The 25,136-nt window shown below is 40.1% G+C and overlaps 1 protein-coding gene across 4 annotated transcripts in view; it reads left to right on the plus strand.

Moving 5' to 3' along the window:
• LOC127985693 (zinc finger and BTB domain-containing protein 16-A) overlaps positions 1 to 24,677 on the plus strand; it is a 107,633-nt gene extending 82,956 nt beyond the window's left edge. For all 4 annotated transcript variants that reach the window (XM_052587749.1, XM_052587750.1, XM_052587752.1 and 1 more), the window contains exons 5-7: positions 13,346 to 13,516; positions 18,099 to 18,266; positions 20,263 to 24,677. In XM_052587749.1, coding sequence (XP_052443709.1) covers positions 13,346 to 13,516; positions 18,099 to 18,266; positions 20,263 to 20,492 — 569 coding nt within the window. In that variant the 3' untranslated portion in view covers positions 20,493 to 24,677. The remainder of the gene's footprint in view (positions 1 to 13,345; positions 13,517 to 18,098; positions 18,267 to 20,262) is intronic.
• Positions 24,678 to 25,136: the final 459 nt, after the last annotated feature.

Here is a 25,136-nt window from a genome sequence, read left to right on the forward strand (position 1 = left end):
TACGGCCCTGAGAGAGGCCAGAGACTCCCAAAGCGCGCGTCTGATTTGTGGCAGGCGGAGGAAGGCACTAGACTACAAACATCGAGAGTGGGAAAAAAAAAAATGTCTAGCCTATGTGTATTTATTTAATCTACTCTGTGGTTTTGGTTTATATAAGGAATGTCCTGCTCTTATTAAACCAATTTTGGGTTTAATATTACACTCAGTTTCCGCAATTTTTAGAGAGGAAGCCTTGTTCCAGGATCTGAACAAATGTATAGGGTCAGTTGATGTGAAATGAGTGAGAAACTCACTGTTTAACAAGCGGTTTTCGTTTGTAAAATAAAACGTGCTTCTATGTTATCCATATGCTTTGAGGTCATTTGAGGTCTGTCCTCATCTTAACTTGAAGCTTGTGTGGCTGCTGCCTATGAGGGCAGGTAGAGCTCCCCCTTCTGGACGTCTCTGATGTCGTGCACTTGACAGCATACTCAAACCCCCTTAACATGTTCTTATTGTCTTCATCATCATTGCTTTTTCTTTAATATACAAAGACTAGAAAAAAAAAACAATTACAAGTTTGACTACATGTAAAAGTCATTCAGATAACTTTGTAATGCCACCATTGCCAATACTACTTTCTGTCTGTTGGTTATGAAATGCACCCACGTGGCTCCAAACAAATCAGACATAATTGAAACCAAGTCGCCAACCTTGAAATATGACAGATAAAGGTGCGCACTAGATGTGTTGTGCGACGCCATCGATTCGATTTGATTTTGTCACTCTGGCTGTGTTTCTCTATATCTCTCATCTCTCTCCTCACTCGGTGATTCATTCTCAGGTCGGCCGCGGCGCATGGATGCAGCGAATTGTGAGTTCACAGAATGACATTTGTGACCACGGGCTCTTTGAAAATATTGTCGTTCTAGTAGCTGACGGCCAGTTAATATGATTCCAAAGCATATCCCTTTCACATGTAGTAAGTCAAATATAAAAGAAAATGTAGAAGGAGCCTTCTCTGTGATTGGAAAGGAGAGACTGTGTATATAACTGTTTTTTTTTTTTGTTTAGAAGCAAGTGAAATGCCAGGAAGCTTGCAGCAGCGGAGGGATGCTGGTTTGCTTGTATGTGGCTGGAATAATAAGATATCACCTTAAGATCGTATTTGACGGCTCTCTGCACTTCTGTCCCATGACAAATGCTTTGATGATAATCAGGCGGCAGGACTGGAGGTCAGCCAGGATCTCATTGGGAGTGACCCGTGTTTGGTGAATCTATTCGTCAGAGTAGTTCCTCACATCTGTGAAAGATGTTGTTTGTGTGTTTTGCGAATGTGTTTGGGCATGCAGAGCCTTCTTTCCTTTTTAAAAGCTCATTACTGGAGAGATAGTGAATTAACAGGTGTTAACACACAGGATAAATGACAGGCTGATGAAAGCATCTCCTCCAGTATCAAATGTAAATTAATTAGATTCTATCTAAATTAAACACGCCACAAAATCATCATGGGGCGACGAGGCCTTTTTGAACATTTGGTGGGCTTGAGTTTATACGAACTGATTATGTTTCCTTTTCTTCTGTTTTTTTACTGTTTGAAGCTCACTAAGCTTTTGATTCTATTTCCCATGGACCCTTTAAGCATTTCCAGTTGTCTAATGCATCCTCTAATGCGCTCTCACAATGAAAACATCTCTTAGTTTATTGCCGTTTTTTTTTAAAACCCTCCGTTTTCACCAAGGATTTTTACCTGGGAGTGTATAGCCCACACCTGCCACACTCGCCGTCTGCAAAGCCAAATCAATTTGCTTTCTAATGGAATTAAAAGAGGGTTGAAGTGATCGAGGCAGACCTCTATATTAGTTGCTTCAAAAGCATTTCCCCCAGGCCCCTCGTTTTTTCTTTCCTCCCCAAGCACCGATGCCGCTTGATCGACGCTCAGCTGATCTATAAATAAAGTCTTTTCTTTCTTCACAAAGACTTAGCGGTTTACTGTTTGTCCTCAAGGTCAGGGTCAGGCTGTTCTGAAAAGACATGTTCCAGTGATCATTAGGAAAATAACCTGGTCCTAATTGAGACGGGCAGCTTCTGTCAGCTGTTTGAGGAAAGCATCTCTAATTTTCTCTGATTTCCCTTGCTGTCTTTTTTTTTCTTCCTCGTTCTCATTTGCACCAACTTGCTAAACAAACAACAAATCTATGTTGGGAATAAAAGGCTATAGCACCTGCTTCTATTAGACACTCAGTACATTTTTTTGCAAACCAATAAAAACTATGGTACAGTAGTCAAGTTCTTTCAGTAACTAAAATACTTTTGCTCTCAGCGAGCACTGCATGACCTTGATATGCATGACCCTTGTTTTCCTCAGCGATCTTGAGACGTTTAGTCACAACGTCGTTTTACATTTCATTTGTAAAAAGTTATTTGTTTACTGTGCAGAGAGTCGGAGAAGACACTGTAGCACTATAACGCCACTGGCCTCCAATTTACAGAGCATGTTGATTGCTTTCCATTTTCTCATTTGAGTCTCCCTATGACAGAGAGAGGCTTCACGGTTGCTCGGCTTGAGCATTCATTCTTAATGCTGAATTTAAAACACGCAGTCCCGTAAAGAAGCCCAACAAAGCGAACTTGTGCGCACCATCGGGAAGATGATTTTGCCGGGCAACAGGCTTGTTCGATGGCCCTCATTTCCTCTAAGAGCTACACAAAAGCCTACATTAAGCTGGAAAGAGGCATGCCAGTCCCATTATTCTTAATACCTTTATCTATATATGTTATTTGGCCATGCTTCTCCAGAAGCATTTAAATATGATTAACACTGGCGCTTCATTTTTTCCCTCCTCTTTATATTCACAAGCGGATCATGGCCCAGCGGCCCCCTCCCCTAATGTTTTTGTAGCCGCGCGGCTTTAGAGTTCCATTCTCATTCCTGTCGTCTCAGAAAACAAAACAAACTCCTGTTCCTGTCAGTTGGGTCGGAGATAGGGGCAGCGGTGGGGTGGGGTGGTAACAGTGAAGTGTGGTGGGGGTGCAGCAGCTCAAAGCCCTTTGTCCAGTGGGAAAAACCGTGTCAGCAGCCAGTGAGAAAAGGGGCTCCGGTCATTTGGCCACAGTAAAAGACCGAAAGTGTAAAGATTAGGGACGTAAGGGGTCGAGGTAAAAGCCTATGACTAATGTGGCTGGTCATTCACAGCTCTCGCCACATTGTTTGTCCACTGTCCAGATGGTCTCTGGGAATAAATCACAGCGAGAGTGGGAGCTCGGTGGATTGCTAGGCTTGACTTCCTGTCAGATTATCGTGTAGTGGAGAAAGTCACTTGCCTTTTATTTTACTCACTTTCTGATTTTTAGATCAGCATTTCAGATGTATGTATGTATATGTATATATATGTGTGTGTGTATATATATATATATATATATATATATATATATATGTGTGTGTGTGTGTGTGTGTGTGTGTGTGTGTATATATATATATATATATATATATATATATATATATATATACATATATATATATATATATATATATATATATATATATATATATATATATATATATATATATAATGCATACATATACATATTTCATTGTGGTATAATTAATAAAGCTTTTCTATGCTTATCAATAAAGTTCTATGCTTATCAATGCTGCATTTAATCAAGAATACAATAAAAAAAGTAATATTGTGAAATATTTACAGTTTAAAATATATGTTGTAATATATTTTAAAATAGGATTCATTTCTTTGATGACAAAGCTACATTTTCAGCAGCTATTACTCCAGTTCAGTCAGATGATTCTTCAGTCTCACTGATAAGCTGGTTTAATGCTCAAAAACATTTCTTATTATAATTAATGTTGAAAACAGTTGTGATGCTTAATAATTTTGTTAAATACTGACACTTTATCAGGGTTCTCAGATTAATTTAAAGATCAGAACAGCATTTATTTGAAATAGATATCTTTTGTTACTTAAAAAATGTCTTTCCAGTGACTTTTCTAATGCTCATTTAATGTGTCCTAAAACTATTATTGTTATTATTATAAATCTTTCTTACCCCAGACATTTCGGTTATAGTATCACTCTGCATAAAAATTTTAACCATAATAAATATTAATTTCCTAAAACAACAAAAGTAATCTTACAAACCTCAGCCTTTTTAATTGTACAATTTATATTTTTCAGCAAAACTAACTTCAAGCATTTAAGCACAAGACTTTAGATGAAAGGTTTTTAAGATCATGAGAGACATACATTCAGTCTTGTGTCCAGACTTTTGTACAATAAACTTGACACGTGAACACCGAAAGGTGCGCAGAAAGTGTCGAAGCGCTCTTTATTGTTGTCATCTCTTTGATCACTGGAGGGTGTGAGATGTTAGAGGCAGGAAGATTTGCAGACAGGATGACAGGGGCTGGTACTGCTGAGCTGCAGGACAGTACGGCACCCTGGTAGAAATCGCATTGGAGTCCGTTTATCGTCAGGCTCGCGGTCAGACTCCCGGCAGCTGACCGCTGCTCGCTGTAAATCCATCACCTGTGGCTTACTGCAGCCACTGCCCTGGACCACGGACAACACGTGGCACTGTTTCACAACCAGGTTTGAGACTGCACCAGTTTGATAGACCACTTTTATCGATCACCCAAAGCTTGTTTAGCAATTACTGAATATTCTGTATTCTAATCATACATGCAGATTCAAATAAGCTTGTGTATCTGATATGTTGAACAGATTAGTAATTCGTCTTAGCATTAACATTGATTAAATAAATCGTGTTAAACCGTCTTAAAAGATTAGCAGGCGTTCCATTATGAGCAAAAATAGATAGGCATCAAAGGGAATTGACAACAGTAAACAAACATTTCACCATTTTGAGAAAGGGGGGAACAGACAGGACCCTCGAATTACCTTCCCACTGCAGATCTCCTTTATAGTGGCAGTTTGTCATTTGGTGGAACAGTATAATTTATTTTCATCCTCCTGATGTGTTTCCTAGTAATGGCTTTGCATAGAGACCGTTTCTGCATACACCCAGAGGGGAAAAGCTCACACATGCATGCACGTACGAACTCTCTCTCTTACTGTTCTTCCCCCCTCACTCACACTGAATAACACCACACTGCCTGATTTTCAAATGTGGAACATGTAAACATCAAGCCTTATTCAGTGCATTCATTATTTGCATGCATCTAATATCCAGAGTACAAATTAGTTGCCAAGCACTGAGAATGTCATTAAAATTCAGTAGTTTTGTGCTAGATATATTTATCCTGCATCTTATGCATTAGATGAATTTGTGTATGTGTAAAGATTATTCAAATGGAGTCATATCAACAGTTTCTCTGTGATGGGTTAGTAGCACAGAGTGACCCCTACTGGCCAATGCGCAGTAACGCAATCCTGTGCAGCGCTCACGTATGGCGTATGAGGGACACTGAACTGACGCCCTTGGCAACCGTTCGCCTGGTTGCCACGGCCAAGCAAGCAAGCAATTCGGAAGCCAGCTGTACTGCAGGAGCTGTTCCTTCTCATTTGCAGTTCATTTATCTCCCATCTCCGCAAGCCTCGCCAACACACACACACACACACACACACACAAGCTCCCACTGGTAACCTCATCTCCATTGTGCCCAATCAACTGTGGAAAGTAAATGGCATCTCTCTCCCCCTTTTATTCATTCAAAATAACTCACACATGCACACAGCATAGCCGCGGCCATCCTTCATATAAAACCACAGATGTAGAGACACTAGCTCATACACACGCATACAATAAAAATTGCCGCCAAAGCGTATGTCAATAAAAAGTATTGTCAAATGTAGCCTGCAATGAGTAAATGACATGCATTACTAAAGCTGCGTATGACAGTCGCTTCGCTTACACATCGATGCAGTGACAGTTATGTATCGATTGTTATTTAAAATCAGCAGCTGTGTTTGATGAACTTATGTGTAAGAGAAACACTTGTGTCTCAGAGGCAAAATCATTTGGTGAAGCATTTAGGAAATAAATGTAAGAGCCTCCAAGCCAAAATCTTTGTTGTGAGCAAAAGATTTCTATTTTTTGATGCATCTGACTTTTGTTGTAGAAAATAATTATAAATGTATAAATAAATGTAACTCAAAATTGCAGACAAATAAAGTGTTTGTGTGTGTGTATATATATATTTATATATATTTATATATTTGTAGCCTAAACAGCAAAAACATGTGGAATTAAATGTTTACAAATGCATGTGTGGTTTGCAATATGAATTTCAGTCGTATAGTAGTGTCAATCACAATATGTTGTGCATGTAACGTCGCGCACAAAGCTTAGTCATTTTCCCTAGCTAGTTTGTATGGTAAACGGATGAATGAGTGAGCCGTTTGGGACATGACACATGCATGAATGTGTAAATACAGTAAAGCTTATCCTGTCAGGTGCCTTGATGAGTGGAGCGCCCCGGCGAGATGTCATGCTGGACATCGGCAGAGGCATGATTTCCAGTTTTCAGTCCTGCTTGACAGATACTCTCTTCTGTCAGCGTCCTGCTGACGCTTAAGTCATTACTATGGCAACCCGTGTGGATATAGCAGATATTGACTACACCGTCTGAACAAACAACTCTGATTTCATCACTTGCACTATGACAGCACGGACACTGAAGAAAACCAAATGAGATGTATATGAACGGTGAACAAGAGAGCACGCCAGAATCTGACAAATCCAGATTTCTGCATGCGTGTCATCATCTTCAGACAGCAGATGAGCTTTGGTTATTATGGGACTCATCAGCACTGTAAACTTGAGAGAGCTCCAGACACTCTTGCCTCCTTGGTATGAATCGTCCGTATCTCATTCCCTGCACTAATTCCAATTTAATTGCCAGTGGTCTGAAGCCTCCTCAATAGGAGTAACAAATGGTTTGATTTTGTAGACTTCATCAGACTGCATTTTAAATGCGACACTCACCCCGCGCGAATGCCAATGAAGCAGAGGAGAGGCTGCCTGTTTACTAATTATCCTTTTTCTTACTGGGAGCCGCACTGCAAGGGTTGTCTGATTAAATCGGATTTGTGGGATGGGGGGAAAAGCAAGCATGGTCCTCTGCTTTGTAAACGATCCTCATCCGAGGCGAGGGCCAGCCGTGCACTGTAAATTCTGCTCTCTTAAAGGGACACCGTGTCTTTTGTAGACCTAACGCAAGGGTGGGTCCACTCATAAATTCCTCCCTCCGGCGTTAGTGTTTATGATCTTTTATCACTTCATCTATCAGGGCAGTAGAATGATTCAGACACGGGCGATGATGTATAGGCTATGCAGGTTGCAAGTCTCACTTTTAATATGATTAAAAATCAGATCGCTTTCAGAGAATCGGCAGGGTTTTTTAATTCATAATGATTAATTTTGTGTTTTTTTTTCTCTTCCTTTTTAAAAAGAGTTCATTAAAAATATCTACATCCCTTTATGATATTATTGTCCATGTTATGCAAAAAAAATGTCTCATTGAGACATTGAAGATGAAACATTTTATAATGTCAATAAGCCACATTTTGCCTATAAATTGCAATTTAAATTGTTGACAATACTGTGACTGAGTGTGGCGAAAGACGAAAACAGAGAGAGAGAACACAAGCAAGTTAGAGATGAATTTTACTGATTGCATTATTTATGTTTCAAAGTTTCTATAGATATATTGGTAATGTACAGTAGTTGTTGTGATTTTATTTTGGCCATGATAAACATGTAATGGAAACCTGTTATCGTGAAAGCACTGATATCCATTTTAAGGATCTTATTGTAACAATGATTTTTGCCTTTTTGAAATCATTTAAAACTTAAGGATGATTCAAAATAATTGAGGATTACTGACTTAAACCTGGAATCGTCAAGATTGAATCTGTTTTACCGAATCCTCTTTGCAGTCACGTCGAGCTAGTGTTGAAAGCTTACTTAATTATGAAGAATCTGCCTCCAACACCTGTCAAAGTCAATAGGGCCAATTTCTTCCATGTGGGTTTGTGAGTGATGAAGACATTTTCTCTGTCTAAATGGACACTGGAGAAACCATATGGTTCCATGACATTATCTTGAGGTAATTAATATGGCTTCTACAATGACATCTGGTGGCATTAATCTATCTGAGAACGTGGCATCTCACCGCAGCCGCCCGACACGAAAGTGAATTATCTGTAACTATTATTGGTGCAAAGTCTGGAAAGGTACCAGCCCCAGAATGAGAAGCAATCTTTTCAACGGTTTAACGCAGGTTGCGCCGTCCTCATTCTTTCCCTTCCAAGCATCAGTTTAATGCTTTTAAATGCAGCCTGCCATTGTAATTCTCCTTTTAAAAAGCCACCTCTTGAGATGAAAACCTGTTAAATCAAATGGCATATTTTACACGTCCCCCTGTTGGGTGTCATGTATTTGTAAGGCAGACCGTCGGAGACCAATGACACTTTGATAGTAACACACAAAATGTTATTTTGTTTCTCACTCTCTCTCCCTCTCTCGCTGTCTCCCGTCTCACCATCTCTCCTCCTGTTAGATCAATAAACAATTCATTGAAGCTCTTTTCTTTGCTTTTCTTGTCAGAGGCACAGAGGCGTTTTGAATGCATTAAGGCAGCGCTCTGTGCTGTCACACGCTCTGTATTCCAGACCAAAGCTGTCAGTCCCTGCCCTCCCTCCCTCAGCAACCCCCTTCGAAAGCCTTGGGCTCCTCTAATGCCACATTATGCCCAGCCACTCTCCCGGATTACATGGATGTGCAGTCCTCCTGTAGTCTGGGCTCATTAGGTGTCAGCCGGAGTGAGAGAGCGAGCGAGTGAGTGAATAACCTGGCCGAAGCGATGCTGCAGACATATCGCATCACACACACACACTGCTGCTGGAACAGCTTGTACCTGTTGACTTCCCAGCAGCCTGTAGCACTCTATCATAAAAACACTCATGTAACATCTCTTTATCTATCTGTCTTGCTCTCTTCCCGACTAAAAATCTGATTTGTACTGGGAAAAAGACAGGGGAGATATGAAGCCAGGCAAGGGAAAACCATTTCTCTCCAATTGCTCTGAGTGCAAGACCCCGTGTTGTTTGTATTTCATTCAGCGTCATGTTACCGTGGAAATGAATGGGTCAGAAAGCCTTTAGATGTGGCTTTACCCTTAAGACCTAGAGCCCTGTGGTAAAGCGCTCCTATAATGCTCACATTTATACATCCCAATTATAATTAAGATGCAGTCCCCATGAAAATCATTACACTGCTCTCGGGGGTTCTCGTGACTAATGTTCTCAGTACGCCATGCTATACACAGATATGCTCGCTTGCAAACGCAGTAGGAAATGGTAAATTTCTCTTGATGGCCTAGTTTCACACTGAGCCAAAGTTCTGTGTTTTGCACATTATACTAATTGTGGGACTAAATATTTGGGCTTTCTTTTGAGAGCTCTGCACACCCCCGTGTACGTTAGAAGGGTCGCATGGTTTTGGCACCATTTTGACCATATTATCTCGCCTTCCTGGGCCCCTGCAAGCACCCATTGTCCCCAAGCTCAGCGGGGCTGCCAAGGCCCCCTCTGCCCCGGAGCGCCTGGGCAGCCCTACCCCCACCTGGCCCAAACAGCTGCCCCATGACCCCTCGCTCCCCTCCTGCTGTCAGGCCTGAACTTCTCTCACAGGCTTCATGCATACCATACAGTCTTAGTGTATATACTTCATGGCACTGGCTTTCCTGGTACTCACATATGACACACAAGCCCATGTGCTTTGCAGACCCATCTAATCTGTCAGTCTGCCTTTCTGCCTGGATGTCTTCTACATGAATATTTACTTATTACATTTTGACTTGAGGACCTAATCGTAATTGTGGGTGTAGTTAACCGTACATGCCTATAATATTCAAATATTACTGTATACTAGGGATTTTTCAATGACCTATTCCGCGGGTTACTTCATTACACCAGTAGGTGGCGATAAGACAAGTGACTGAATCATTTATTCAAATGATTAATTCAAAAACATTGAATCATTAAGGAATGAAACAAGCAAGCCTTTGAAAAATTATTTCTGAGATGACCAAACACCTGAGAAGTATGATGCCAACCCCCCAGAAGGTCTCAGATACAGGAACAACATATAAAATAAAAAAATGTTGCTTAATCACAACGTTTAATTTCAACGCATAATCATTGCAGTTAATAGTGTCCACCATCTGTTTGGTTACATGTAATTTGTTACTATCTGCATGATTCTTACTGTACATTTCACTATTTTAATTTCACCATTTAACCTACTCCTAAATGTAATGTAGGAACTAAATATTTTCTGTAAAGCTGCTTTGCAACGATTGATATCATGAAAAGCACTATAGAAATAAACTTGAATTTAATTGTCAAACACCCACTGAGGAACAAAAACATGATGTTATCAAACTGTTCCCTCAACTGATTTGTTCAAACACACTTATTAATTAAAAACATAATTACTTATCATTGTTTGATTTGATTTGGCACTCTTTTGTTTGGCGGAACACAAATTGACAGTAAGTAGCTTTAGTGACACATCAGATACATCTGCTCAAACACCATCATCCTGTATACTGCATGCTCATCTTGGTAACACATTCCAAGCGGAGCTTCAGAACAGGTGTGTCATTTCCAAGCTCTTCGCTGAGCAACAGGTGACATCACACCTCGTGGTATTGGCGACAGACAAAGCAGCAGGAGTTTGTATTCCATCAGCACGGGTGAATGGAAACTCAAGCTAATTGACTTTGGTCCCACCAGCTTAGAACGACACACGCTCTCCATGTGGGGTTTCTCAGCTCAAGCATCGGCCCTGTGGGAAACACAGTTGACTCGTCTAACTCTCACACTAAGTTTTAATCACAGCCCCATTCAGTTTGTTTGCGTAAAAAAACCAGAACAGTATTGCATTCATACTTTACTGCAATCTTTAAATATGAGACTATTTTTTGTGGTAATGTATAAAATCTTTGAAATCATCTGGACAAAATGTACTTATAGTACATGTATGCATTTAAAATGCATAGTATATCTCTTATTTTGGTCATTCAAAAATGTTGATGACTCCGTAATCCTGCTCTACACAGCCAATTGTTTGGGCTGCATTGTAACCAAAAACTTCCCTAGACTTCCTATTGCAACAGCAAATATGTCAACAGAGGACAGAAAACTGCTTTGGTCAAGTGTATTCACTGGGTGTCTAGGAGATTGTGATTATGTCTACGTGTTACATGGAATATTATGCTAGACGTGGATTTCTGGTATTCCTAGAAGTTGTCTTCTGAGCCAGGGATCATGTGGACACAACCATCCTGGAGTTTGAAAGTGTTTGCAGTGGTGAACACAAGCGGAACACCCTCAATACCTAAACGGTGCAGAGCACCCGCTGTTAAGTAACGGCCAATGGTTCTTCAGAGCCATTAACTTAACACTGCGATGGAGCCAAGAGGCCCTTATAAATAGACACAGGAGTGGAGGTAAATTATGCCAAAACTCAGGCAGCAGAAGCCAAAGCCAGTCCTCTATCCAGGTGTCACTTTGTCCAACTCAATTTTGCACTGTAATAGAGGCGAGTGGGTCAGCCACTTCTCTCTCTCTCTCTCTCTTTCTCTCTCTCTCTAGTTCTTTTTCTCTGCCTTACCCTTCAGTACCTCACAGAAGAGTTTCTCCCAGCCAGGCCATTTACTTGTGACGCTCTTTACTTCACACCGAGGAACACTTAATTCCAGCTAACACCAATCACATGGACACTGCACTTCCCTTCATGGCTGCTGCTTTATCAACTGTCCTCCTGCCCTTCTCCTGTTCCCAAAATAGTGTTCGTTCTTCAGTGCAAGTGTTCTACCACCTGAGAAATATGGTGCATTTGGAGTGAACTGTAAGATGTGTTATTTTACTGGTAAAAAATCCTTAAAACAGAGCTTGAAATGATTCAAATATTGTCTGGAAACTATTCTCTTTATAGCATGCTAACAGCGTAATGTTATTGATCCAAAATGTGACCAAAAAAAACAGACATGAGGCACAGAACATGGTCACTGATTGGGCTTTTCTGTGAAGGGAATACTTGAAATGAAAAGTGGGCAAATTATCATCATTAAATCTTTCAGACACAAATAATGCGGGATTTTAAGAGCAATCACAGAGCAGCTCTGGTGATATTGCTTAATCTTTCCCACTGCCTCATGCAGACCCTTGAGCTCCCTGGGTCAGAGTCCACCTAACCTCTCGCATTCCTCAGAGCCTTTCCTCCCTACCCCCGTCACCCTGTCTTTCATCTCCCTCCACCCGCCCCCTTAAATTTAGCTTTTTAAGTTAGTTTACAGCCATTAGTTTTGCCAAGAAACCTTCCTGAAGCAAACTTGCTTTCCACATCTCATAACTTCTTTGGGATTTCCATCCATAATCAATGACCACCCTTCCTTTTTATTGATAAACCAAGAGATGTAAGGAGTCATTAAAGATGGAGACAGCAAGAGGGGGAGGGAAACGGCTGGGCCCAGAGAAAGCCAGAAGGAAGGCTTGTCAGTATTTATTTGCAGAGAAGCAGCAATTCAGCTGCACTGTCTGAGATTTAAGAACAGAAATAGTCGTTTCTCTCGCTCACCTCGAACTCCTCCTCTCATCCTCTCAATCGCTCCCATTTTTTTCCCCAGCAAATGCTGATTGATCGAGCTTTATGAACATGAGACTGGGGCTCCTCATAGATTTTTAAATTAGTGGCAGCTTTGCCCCAAAGATGTGTTATCGACTCATGAAATAGAAGCGGAGCTTAAAACACTCCCACTTTCCCCAGAGTTTTCTAGAGCCTGATAATTGAAAAAAAAGTGTGAAGTGTAAGTCTGTGTATGAGCGCAAAGCAAAAGTGAAGGAAAAATTGCTCACTTTATGCCTTTATGTATTTAAACACCCAGGTGTGATTCTGTTTTTTTTTTTTAACCAGAGATTTCAATGATTTGCTAATATTAATTCCAGCCACTCTAGTTGTTTTGTCATTTCCTGTGTCTGTCAACCAATGCCGACCATTTGTGCCACGTATTATATGTGCACCTCACCCTGTAGTACTGAATTAGATTGTCCCATTGATCCACTGAGACTGAGTGTATTTTCTAAATGAATCATTGTCTTTTTTTCAGCTTGATTGTCCAGTTTCTACAGTGATCGTGTGATTCACAAAAACCCGTAATTGCCAAAATAATGATTTTTTTTTTTCAGTAAGGAGTCAGGCAAATAATAGTCCTGCTCCAAAAGCCAAAGCTGCTGTGTTTTAGTTAGTTAGGACACTTTAACATGCATCCTGTAAATGAAATCGTACAGTCATGCTAACATCTCGCTCTTTCTGTTCCCAGGATCAGATATGGCCATCTTTTGTTTGCTGTGCGGGAAGCGCTTCCAGACGCAGACGGCTCTGCAGCAGCACATGGAGGTCCACGCAGGCGTGCGCAGCTACATCTGCAGCGAGTGCAACCGCACATTTCCCAGCCACACCGCACTCAAGCGCCATCTCCGTTCGCATACAGGTCTCACATCAGTTCTTCAGCTTGTGTGTCTTAACGTTGCGCATTTATGCATAACCGACAGCCTCAGGAGCCACATTTTTGGAATGAATCAGTAATACATACTAATTTGGTTCTTTGATGTTTTACGCACATCCGTCAAGCCCAGTGATTATTTTAAACATGCTGAGATGTGATTCACCCTGGTGAGTGTTTAAATCAGGATCCTGGTACAGTCATTGTGTTGGCTTTTTTTCTCCCACCTGTCATCCCATCACCTTCTGGATGGAGGTGGATGGAATGAAGATAGCAGGCTGAAGTGACATGTCATTTAGCGAAAGGCCAAAGCGCTGTGATGGCTTGTGACAGCGCAGATATCGCCCTCCCCAGTTGGGCTAGTCCTGCTATACGGCGGATCCATCCCCATGTGGCCAGATGCATGGCTGAGCAGATGCGGCGTCTCGGGGAACAGTCTCCATTACTGTCTCCTAATATGAGACACTGGAAATGAATCCCATTTTCTTCAGAAAGCTTTTTTCCCCGTTCATCTATGACCCTAAATAACAGCCTGACGTGTCAGAGTTGCTTTACTCAGCAGCGGCAGGGATGAATATTTGAAGCGAAAGTGGGTGATGAGCAAATCCCGCCTGTTTATAGGCCACCCTGCCTTTATTGGGCGGCTGACGGTACAAGGTGGCCGAACGCTTACTGTACTCACATGTCCTCGCCGGACTGTACATTGGAGCCGACGCTCCCGCCTGCACATATAAATGTCAGCGGTCTGCTTCACCGCAGACACGGTGGAGGGAGAGAGAGAGGCTGTGATGCAGCGTCGCGCTAGTTTGAACCCAATTCTCTGTAGGCGTGTATTAAATTACAATGAGCGCTAGCAAGCACCCGTTTAATGTGATGTGGGGGCTTTTGTCAAGGAGCTGAAAGGGAAAAACTGCTATTGGCACTTGCAAAAACCACCAAAAATAAGTCTCTAAATTTTGTCTTGAAGAGGACAAAAAAAGAAGACTCACTGCTCGTGTTTAATTCTCCTTTGATCTTTTTAATCTCATTCACAGTGTATTTTATTTTAATGCTGGAAACTGAGTCGCTGATGTGATAAGCACTCGGATGTTCCTCCAGAGCCATGTTTTCCAACCTTTTTTGATTTTATGTACTCCTACAACCCTGTCAATAGGGTTTTTATTAACACCACACCAGAAATAACTTCCTTGAATTAATTATGTTAATATATTTGAAGTCGCCATTGTTACATTAATTTACTTTAAAACAATCACCACTACTGTGTTTGAGTCACCAGGTGGTTTATATATATATATATATATATATATATATATATAAACTTGTTTTGCCATTCAATCATAGACATTCTGAAAGATTTAAAAGTCTCAAAGATTTTAACATACATTTTGTGATTGATGTTTAACATACATTTCAGTCATTTGCGCACTTTATATAGTGGAATTTAAGTATAACTGAATCTATAATAGTTATAAATGATTAATCATTAACAATATATACATTCACATTTTATTAATATTGCCTTTCAGCATTTTATTGATTTTAAAACGTTGAATTCTATATCTTTACGATTTCTTTATATACATGAATTACACTTCAAAACTGTGGAATCTGTAATTCTTTCCTCTAAATTATAATAAGATAAATAATTAGTGTTTTTAAACAACAAATCAACATATGATGACTTGAGACTACTTGAGACTTCTTTTTTAGAAACATAATACCTTACAGAATCCAAACATCTGTAAAGAGCTGTTAGTAATTTCATTTGTATAGCTTGCACATTTTGTTTTCTTTATTTAGTGCATTAAATACATGAAACTATTATCTAATAATTATCTAATATCAGTTGTATAGGTTAAATCAAATAAATTCATTTGTATAGGCAAGCGAACTCAAAGTATTTTCAAGTATTTTCTGCAGTATGTACTCTTAAATCGCTGCTATGCAAAAACACTGAAGCAATAGCTTAACGTACTGTATCCTTTTGCTCCATGTGTGTGGTGCCCACTCAAAAAGAAGTTAAATGAGTGATTATGGGCCCACACAGTCATTACTCAGTAATTCATGCCCAAGCTTAAATTTGATTTCAGTCATACCTCCACCTAAATGCTGATGCAGAACCGATTTTGACAGGATTTCAGCAAATGATTACATGCGTTTCCGCTGATTTTAGAGAGGAATTTCTGCTCTTGAATATACTTGCTCGTGTACTTTTACAGGCGTGCGCAGTGTGAGCGAACGCTGGCATCCATTAGGGCTGATAATCACAGCAGTCCCCTCGCTCCCCCCTCTGTTCTGCACGCTGCCGGCCGTGCCTCGTTAATATTCCGTTGTTGTTCTGTGCTTGTGTTTTATTCGGAGCCCATTTTCCATCTGCGGCGGGTGTTTTGTGTTCGCAGCTGTGTTTGATAGTGCAGCCCAGTCGAGACCCTGGCAGTGATGGATCCTTGATTTACGCTGCTTAGCGCATAATGAACTCGGCCCCTGCCTTAACGTAAGCCTCGGCCCTGCCAGGCGGTGCCTGCAGACCCCGGCCAGGTACGCCACCGCAGCGGTCCCCTGAGGCACGGGGACGCAGGTGGCAGCCCCCGAGCTTCCCAAATGTCTTTTCCGCCCTCTTTGTGCCTTGAAGCCACCAGACTAACAGACAGACACAGAAAGGAACCGAGGAACACGCAGTCTGTGACAGCATCTTGATCTATCACCTTGTATCTTTACTGCCTCAAAGCTTAATGTATTCCAAACAAAGCAAAGCCGCCAAACAGAATTTGATAAGCAAATTGCCTTCTGTTTATAGCAGCGACACGCTGCATTTACATAACAGGTAGCCTAAAAAAATACCAGGCGAGAATTTGTGCCTTGTGGTATCAGGAGAGAGCTGTCACAAATTATTTTGTCAAATAAAGATTAAAGATGCTTTTACAGAGGGTAGAAGCAAGCCTGCGGATTGAACTGGTGGCCAGTTTTCTGGAGGCTAACGCAGATGTCTTCGATTGAAGCGCCAGCTTAGGCGCAATTAAAGTCAGGTGAATTTGGCATGATTGCTATTCTCGTCGCGTGCCCGAGAGCAGTCAGGGAGCGTGATGGATTGTGATCTCTTCTGCGGAGGAGGCATTTCGAAGCGCCAAATTTCTTACAGCGACTGATAACTTCATGCACACAAATAAATACTGTCACTTTTATTGATTTCTGAAATGTATGGGGTTTTTTTTTCTGTTTCGTGTCATCTCCTGGTTTTTTTCTCTCTCTCCTATTACTGGTGAAGTGAAGACGGTGGAGCCCGAGCAGCCGTGTAAATGTGAGGCGTTTAGCTGCCTCTCGCCACAAAACATGCCTGAGGAAATTGACATTGTCTGGTAACGGGAGGCGGCGAGAGTCTGAGCATGACAGTACATAACGAGAAATGCAATTTATTCCCAGGCACGGTGCCGCTCGGACAGCCAGATAATGAAACGCGTAGGTCATAGACGATGACTTAAACCCTCCGCACAGAAGTGAAATGCATTAAATATGGGGAACATTACACGCCTGGCGGAGTCGTGCATCTGTACGGAGAGAGAGTGATATATGGTTAGCTGATAGTGAGACACAGAAACGCAATTAGACCAGAGAGCAGAAAAAGAAACACCCCCGCATATCATAATATCACTGATTACTGACCTCTGAATATCCATTACAGTGCAAGAAGACAGGAAGATATAAATGACAATGACCTATAACAGACAACTGATCATATTGTACTGAGAGTTTATGATGGCTTGATTTCAAATAAATCTTATAGGCCAGCTGTTTTATGCTTTTGTGAGAGAAAGAAATACTATGGTTATTTTTTTTTTTCCTCATGATTTTTTCCTCCTATTATCTAACATTTTTATATATATATATATATATATACATTTTAATTTTACAGCTTTTGTATATTCAGTTTATTGACATTAAAGGTTGTAAAATTCATTCTTCTATTCTTGTTACATTTTGTTTTGCGGTGATGCAAAATTATTTATTGTTGTTTCTGTGCAAATGATTAATTGGAAGATTGCTTTCCGATGTATATCAGTGTAAAACAGTGTATAAACTGTTTTATGGCTCCATCAACTATGTTTATCAACTATAAACATAGTTATGTTTGTCTCACAACACTGCAACAATGTCATTCTATGTCACTAAAGTTATAGAAATTAAACATTTAAAGGGATCGTTCCCCCCAAAATTAAATCGTCATTAATTACTTAGCTTCGTGTCATTTCAAACCCATGAGTCCTTAGTTCATCTTCGGAACATAATACATTTTTTATTAAATCTGAGAACTTTCTGACCATGCATAGACAGCAAGGGAACCACCACGTTCAAGGCCTAGAAAGATAGTAAGGAAATTGTTACAATTTCCTCAACCGTAATTTTTTTAATCTACAAGAATACTTCTGTGCGCAAAGAAATGATAAAACAGAGGCTTTAGAATTTTCATTTTAGGGTGAACTGTCCCTTTAAGTGTAATTTAAACATTTAATGCACGTTTGATTAACATTACCCTGCATATACTACATATACTGACCAGACCTCTGACCAGCAGGTGACCATCCATTTGAGTGCGAGTTCTGCGGCAGCTGCTTCCGAGATGAGAGCACGCTTAAGGGGCACAAGCGCATCCACACCGGAGAAAAACCCTATGAATGTAACGGCTGCGGCAAGAAGTTCAGCCTCAAACACCAGCTAGAGACCCACTACCGTGTCCATACAGGTACTGTGCATTCCTTCTTCCTGTTTATCAAGCCAAGGCGACTGCAAAAGCTTTCTTAGGGTATTATAGTCTTCCTTGGTTTATTGTACTACTTTTCCAGTACCAGTGAGGATTTTGATTCAGTAACATGCCCTACTTAAATCACATTAAGCGCTACGGTCACATGTAGCAGCTTTCTGTTATCCTTGTCAGTGGGCGAGCGTCATATCAGATCTTTAGATCACAGCTGAGGCCGATGCCAGAGCAGGCCTTGCCTCTGTTTGGCTTCAGACCTGTGTAAAGAGCCCCTTTCCTCTTGTTAAGGTGATATCTGATAGATTCCTATGTCTTGGCGCTCTGTAAAGCTCACACCAAAGGCCAGGCCATTTCCAGTGCTGTCAGCTCACTCTTTGACAAAGGGATTAGCGCGTTACTGTAGAGACCAGGTCTCTCGGACGTACACGACGGACACCAGATCTTCCCCTCCTCTGCCACTCAAAAAGCGATGCCGTTAAGCCAAACTATCAAGAAAGCCTGTCGAATAATTGGCTTCTTTGGGTGGGGTGGGGATGGAGTAAAGCCTCGGCAGCGAGTACAGAGCGCCCGAGATAACAAGAACAACGACAAGCTCACAGTCAAAGGCCACTGCATACAAAAAGGGAGCCGCTTGATGAAGCATCGACATTGGCAGCCCTGCTCCTGTCGATGGGCAATCAATAACTCGGCTCCATTTGCAATTCATTATTGCCTGGTTATCTGAGGCTGCCCTGTTTACAGTGCAGTTAAAGTACACTGACCACACGTGCATGTATCACTGGAGTGTCGACAGTTTAATGGCCGTCTCATTATAGCCTTTGCATACGCAAAGGTAGACGGACATGACATTGCTCGAACCGGCGAGGTCAAGGTTCCTCAATTCCTCCATTAAACAAACAGAAGACCTGAACAAACAACGCAGAGACTTTGCATTCCCAGGATGCCTTTACCCAACATGAGCGTTCTTCAATCCACAACTCATCAATGCTTTCCCTAGTGACATTTTTAAAGGTCAACGTTTAGATGACTTAGTTTCACCGTCGGAACAAATGTGCTGTGCTTTGCCTTACTGTCTCTTTAAGAGGTTTCTGTCAACATTCTGAACTAAGAGACAGATTTAACCATGTAGCTAGTTTGTCAAATGCAACATTCACTGCTATTCCAAATGACTGCAAAGTTTTTGTACACTTGTCTGTAATGAGATTGTAATTTATATGTGTGTGTGTGTGTGTGTGTGTGTGTGTGTGTATATTAATATGCATCCCAAAAAATTTGGAGAGTAGTTAGAAATTAAAATGCAGTCGAATCATTAGTTATTAAATATCATTTTACTTTAAAATAAAATAAATTAAAAAATGTTACATTTTCAGCAGCAATTATAACATGATTCTTTATAAATCATTGCTAACTGTTGCTCAAGAAACATTTCTTATTATTATTATTTTCAGTGGTGGAAACTGTGATTATATTTCAGCATTCAGTATTTATTTAAAAAAAAATTACGATGTAAATGTCTTTACTGTTGCTTTTGATCAATTTTATTCATCATTTTATTTGTTTGATTTATCTATATAAGTGAATATGTACATACACACACACACATATAAATATATATATATATATATATATATATATATATAAATATATATATATATATATATATATATATATATATATATATATATATATATATATATATATATATATATATATATATATATTAAACAACTGTATAATAATGTTAACCAGTTACACAACCTTAGTCTTATGTAAATTGACATTAAAATCTTGATTTAAAAAGTATCTATGGATTATGCATGTTCCATATAGCATTACTAGGAGAGTCATTCACTTAATCATATTCCTACTTTCCATACAGATGAGTATTCCTGTCTGTTCATGAATATCAGCAGCACTGTTCAGAGTACAAAATCTCTTGACATGTCGTGCAAAATCTTGACATTTTCTGTTCTCCATGCAGGTGAGAAGCCGTTTGAGTGCAAGCTCTGCCACCAGCGCTCCAGGGACTACTCAGCCATGATCAAACACCTGCGTACCCACAACGGAGCCTCACCGTACCAGTGCACCATCTGCCTGGAATACTGCCCCAGCCTCTCCGCCATGCAGAAGCACATGAAGGGCCACAAGCCTGAAGACATCCCCCCGGACTGGAGGATAGAGAAGACTTACCTGTACCTCTGCTACGTCTGAAGGGGGAAGACGACGGGAAGGGAGGGGAGCGGGAGGGCGAGGGGTTAAAGCGCCTGGAAACATGGTCAGGAAATGGACGGATTTGTCGGAGGGGCTGGGCAAGGCAAGGCGGACAGGAACTAAAAAGGCAGAAATCTTACCCTGTCAGTATAGCAAAACATTTTTAAAAAAGCATCATATTACAGCCGTGTATCCATTCGCAGCACTGATCATATGGGAAGTCCACTCTCTACATGTCAGCTTACGTCCCAAATATTAAATATGTCTTATCAGTCAAACGACACACACTTCAACAACAATTCCTCCTCTTCATAAGGATGCCCTCTTCTGGTACAAAAACAGTAGTGTGAACCAGACACAGTGTTTATCGCTCAGAGATGTGTGTGCAGGAAGCACTTAGACCCAGTAACGTGCCAGTCAGGTACTCCACAGCAAATATGAACCGTCATGTTCATCAGGGTCATTACTGCAAACTGGAACGTAAGCTTCCTGCGAAAAATGCTTGCGATGCCCGGCTGACAGTCAGCATGTAGATCCCTCCCATATGATTCATGTTCATTAAGGGCTTATTGGTTTAACCAGCGTACAAATCAGCTAAGCTCTGAGTACTCTGCTCATCAATGTCTTTTCACTTTCTTTTTTCTCTCGGCATAGCGTGCATTACCAGCTGACTTCACGACGACAGTTTTTGTTTGATGTTGATTTCTCAAGCGCAGCATTTCGGGTTTATTTTAAGCGGAATAACACGCACACACTGTACATGCTCACGTTATCTCCTCCTTCCCTCATCAAGTCTGAAATCGCTAAACCGTTTGAAACGAGTAACTTGGCAATACATACAGAACATCCATTACACACTAGAAATCTAATCAACTGTTTATGCTGTTGTTATAGAGACCAAAATGATGACTAAAGCTGCTTTTGTCGGTGGCTTGCAGACTGAGCGGCACTGTGACGTACAGGGCTCGTCCGCACATATCCGTGTGTTCGTAGGTGGTCACGAGGCTTGGCCTGTCCAGCCGGGAACGCTGGGATGAATGAACAGAGCAGATCAACTCTTTTGGTTTGGTTCCTTTCGCTTTGTTTGTGTTTCCTATTATACCTTGATTATCTTCAGCACATCGTACTTGAATTACCTCGTTTTTTGTTTTTACGTTTTTTTGTCATGACCTCATGTGCTTGTTTTAATTTTTCCTTTGTTTCTTTGTATATTTGACTGTTTGCTTTGCGAGCAGGAGCGACGTGTGCTTTTATGTGCTTAAGAAATTAAGTGCCGTGGTGAAGAGAGATTATTTGTCTTTCGTTCGAAGTTTGTGTAGTTTTTCTTTGCGTTAATCTTACCAAACTTGGTATTATGTTTTGGTTTTGTCTGTTTTGTTTTACTAACCCTGCTTGTTGAAGAGCTTGTGGGTTTGGTCGTTTTTTTTTTGTAAGCTACCTCTAAGTTTTGTTTCTTTTTGTTGCGATTCGTTTGCGAAAGCACATTGTTGTGTTTTGCGTTATTGCAACTTCATCTCACGCTTTCGAGTGTTGTACGTCGGAAACGACGAATATGAAAGGGTAAGATTTGCTTATAGGAAAAGTGGATTGAAAAAAATAATCAGAACCCCCACCCCTGTAAATGTTACCTTAAGAGCAGAAAATAGATTTCTGAAGCCTTAAGTTCGGGGTCGGAGTTGATCTGGGAGGTGCGTATGGAACAAGTGAAGTGTAGTACTTTAAAGTCTGAAAAAAAAAAAGAAAAGTTAAAAAAAAAAAGTTAAACTTGACAATATGTGAATAGAATTGTAGTTTTGTAATGTGAAAAAAGAAGGTTCACAGAGCGTGAGCCGCCAAGAACAGGTCATATGCAGCAGTGCATTGTGCGTTGGACAATTGGGACTGCAAGTGGTAATCAAAGATGAAAGGAAGAAAAAAGAAAAAAAAACACGAAAAATCCTGTCAGTTGACATGTTTCTTTGTATGAGTGTAGTCCTGAGCAAGAGCCAACAGAGGCCATTTGATATATAAAATTGTGATATTTTTGTATTAAGTGTCAGTCCCTTTTTTCCATTTGTTGAGGTTGCAGCGGGGCAAAACTTTGTAGTTCTTTTTTTATATCATTGTTCTCTCGTTTGAATCGTTTGCCTTGCTCCTCTTCGGTAATGTTGGACAGTGCGTGATCCTATAGTGGTAAATGTTGCTTTCTGGATGTCAATACATTGCAGGTGAAGGACTAAATCAGCCACATTCTCCTTTGTGAAAATAACAACAAACAAACAAAAAAAGATGTGATGCCAATGATCAATTCCATTGCACACCATATCTCAAACAAAACAATCAATGTTGCCAACGTTTTGTTTTTTACTTGAAGTGACTAAAAAAGAAGGGATGGGAAGACGCGTCAAAGGAAACGCAATTGTCGTGTGTCTTGCCGTTGTTTTCTGGAAAACACTGTGAGTTTGGGCATACTTGCCCCCTGTGAGAATTTAAAATCTAGTAGCTCCATGAAAAAAAAGGCTGAAATATATATTTTGTTCTGTAAATGGATAATGTCGACTGATGTTAAATGAGTAAAACAGAGTTTTGCAATATGTGGCAACAAAACGAGATATTAGGTCACATGTTAGTGTACCTTTTTGATTTTGTACTTTGTTTTGAGTGTTTTCACAGTGTGCGTGTTTGAGAACGAATGCGAGTGTGTGTGTGTGTGTGAGTGCGCGTGTGTGAGAGCACGTTAGTGTCGAATGCACTAATCTGAAAGTCATATTCTATATGCCACTTTTCTCTCACCATGATTAAAAAAATATTGGCATTGATATAGTTCTTCCCTCAATGTTCTTCTGATGTTTCTGTAATATCTTTGTGCCTAAATGAAATTGTTCAACAAATTGTCCACATATATCTGCTTAGTTTCTGTATTTTCAAGAAAAATATTGGTGTCTTCAGGGCTCCAGGGATGCCATGATGATCTCGGATCGATTCACGTTTTTGTTATGTGATGATCATTTGGTCTATTTTCAGTGGTTCCACTGGCGACCGATCAGTATTGTAGTGTTTTATACACAGTTCGAGAAAGACAAGCCAAACATTCCTTGGATTGGAATAAGAGCGTTTTTCACTATGAATATCCTGCTTTGAGGGGGGAAAAATTAATGTTTGAGAATCAAACTTGCTTTCATTTCCTCATTCTTTTTTTGCCTCAGCAACAGGTTTGCTGATTGAACTTTTCAACCAGGTCCCTTTAACATTCGACATTTGTACTGCCCCTACTAGACATGTTTATTTGTTGTTTAAAGTACTTATGTTATCATTGCATCCCTGGAGTTGGCTCACTGTGTTCCAGTGTGGTGTTCTAGAAAGAGTAGCCATTTCATGCTGTGTTGCCATGCATGTGCCATTGAGGTCAAAACTAAACTGTTTGAGTAACAAAGCACCAAGACGTTGTCTTTTTTTATATTAGCACTGAGGACCAATTGCCCTGTCGGACCAAGCATAACAAAGCTTTTTATGTAACAAAGCAGTTTCTCTCTTCCCCCTCTCTCTACTGTATCCTCCTCTCCTTCTCTGGCTTGTCTGTATTTTTTTCCTCCCTTGTGACAGCTTAAGTGCCAGTCCTGTTGCTCTTTAAGAATATAGTGTTTTGTTTCTGGGGATTTTATTTTTGTTTGTTCTATTATAATTATTTGAATTGTTATAGTTGCGTCTACCTCAGCACCTAATCTTAGCCTAATCTTAGAAGGTGCCCAATTTTTCTTGTCTTTTTTTTTTTTTTTTTTTTTGTCAATTGTACAAATTTGAATTTGCATTAGAGCTTTGCAACGGTCCTTTGTCTTTTCCAGTAACATGCTATTTTTTGTAGCACTCCTTCTGAATGTTGTGCTACAGATATTGGCATCAGTTTCCTAATGTAGTCTTTCTTTCGGTGTAGGATCAGACACATCTCTTTGTAACATTTCAGTGTTCTCTGATGGAGTGTGAAAAAAAAATAAAGAATTTAAAGAGATCGAATGCTGCAGGTTTTCTTCTCAGTGTTGTCACTAAGTACATTTTGTGCCTTTAATAGTGAAAATTTTTTACACCCTACTAACAGTAATTGTTTTTGTAGTGTTGTTTTTTTTATTTATGAGTCTCAAAATAACAATGTTCAATTGTATTCCTTAAATCTGCAGTTAGAAAAAAATAATAAAAATGGACTTAAGTTTGTCTGGCTTTTTCATGTGTTCGACCCATGTAGTGTACCCTCATAGTTCCAAACCTATATTATGGACTTTCCTGTGTGGATCGTAAAAGGAGATGTTATGCAGAATGTTCAAGCTGCTCTTTTCTATGAAATCAAAAGTTAATGGTGACCATTACTGTAAAAACAAGATTACATAAAAAATATAAAATGAGTTAATATTTCTCAAAGTAGAAATAGAAATGCTATTTTTGAAATCTCCTGGTCACCATCCATTTCTGCACTAAAGAGAGAAAGCATGAACATTGGTATAGGTTTGTAAGATGAGGGAGTAAATTATATAAAAAAAATTTTTTTTATCTTAGACTGTAAATATATCAGTTTAGCATAAAAAAAATGCTGTTCCTTATGATGCTGTTGTTTATTATAGGCAGCCTAGACTCTGTAAAACAAGGCTGAGACAGTTTAAACATTAAACATTACCG

The sequence above is a fragment of the Carassius gibelio genome, chromosome B21, assembly GCF_023724105.1.
Source record: "Carassius gibelio isolate Cgi1373 ecotype wild population from Czech Republic chromosome B21, carGib1.2-hapl.c, whole genome shotgun sequence".
NCBI classification, from domain to species: domain Eukaryota; kingdom Metazoa; phylum Chordata; class Actinopteri; order Cypriniformes; family Cyprinidae; genus Carassius; species Carassius gibelio.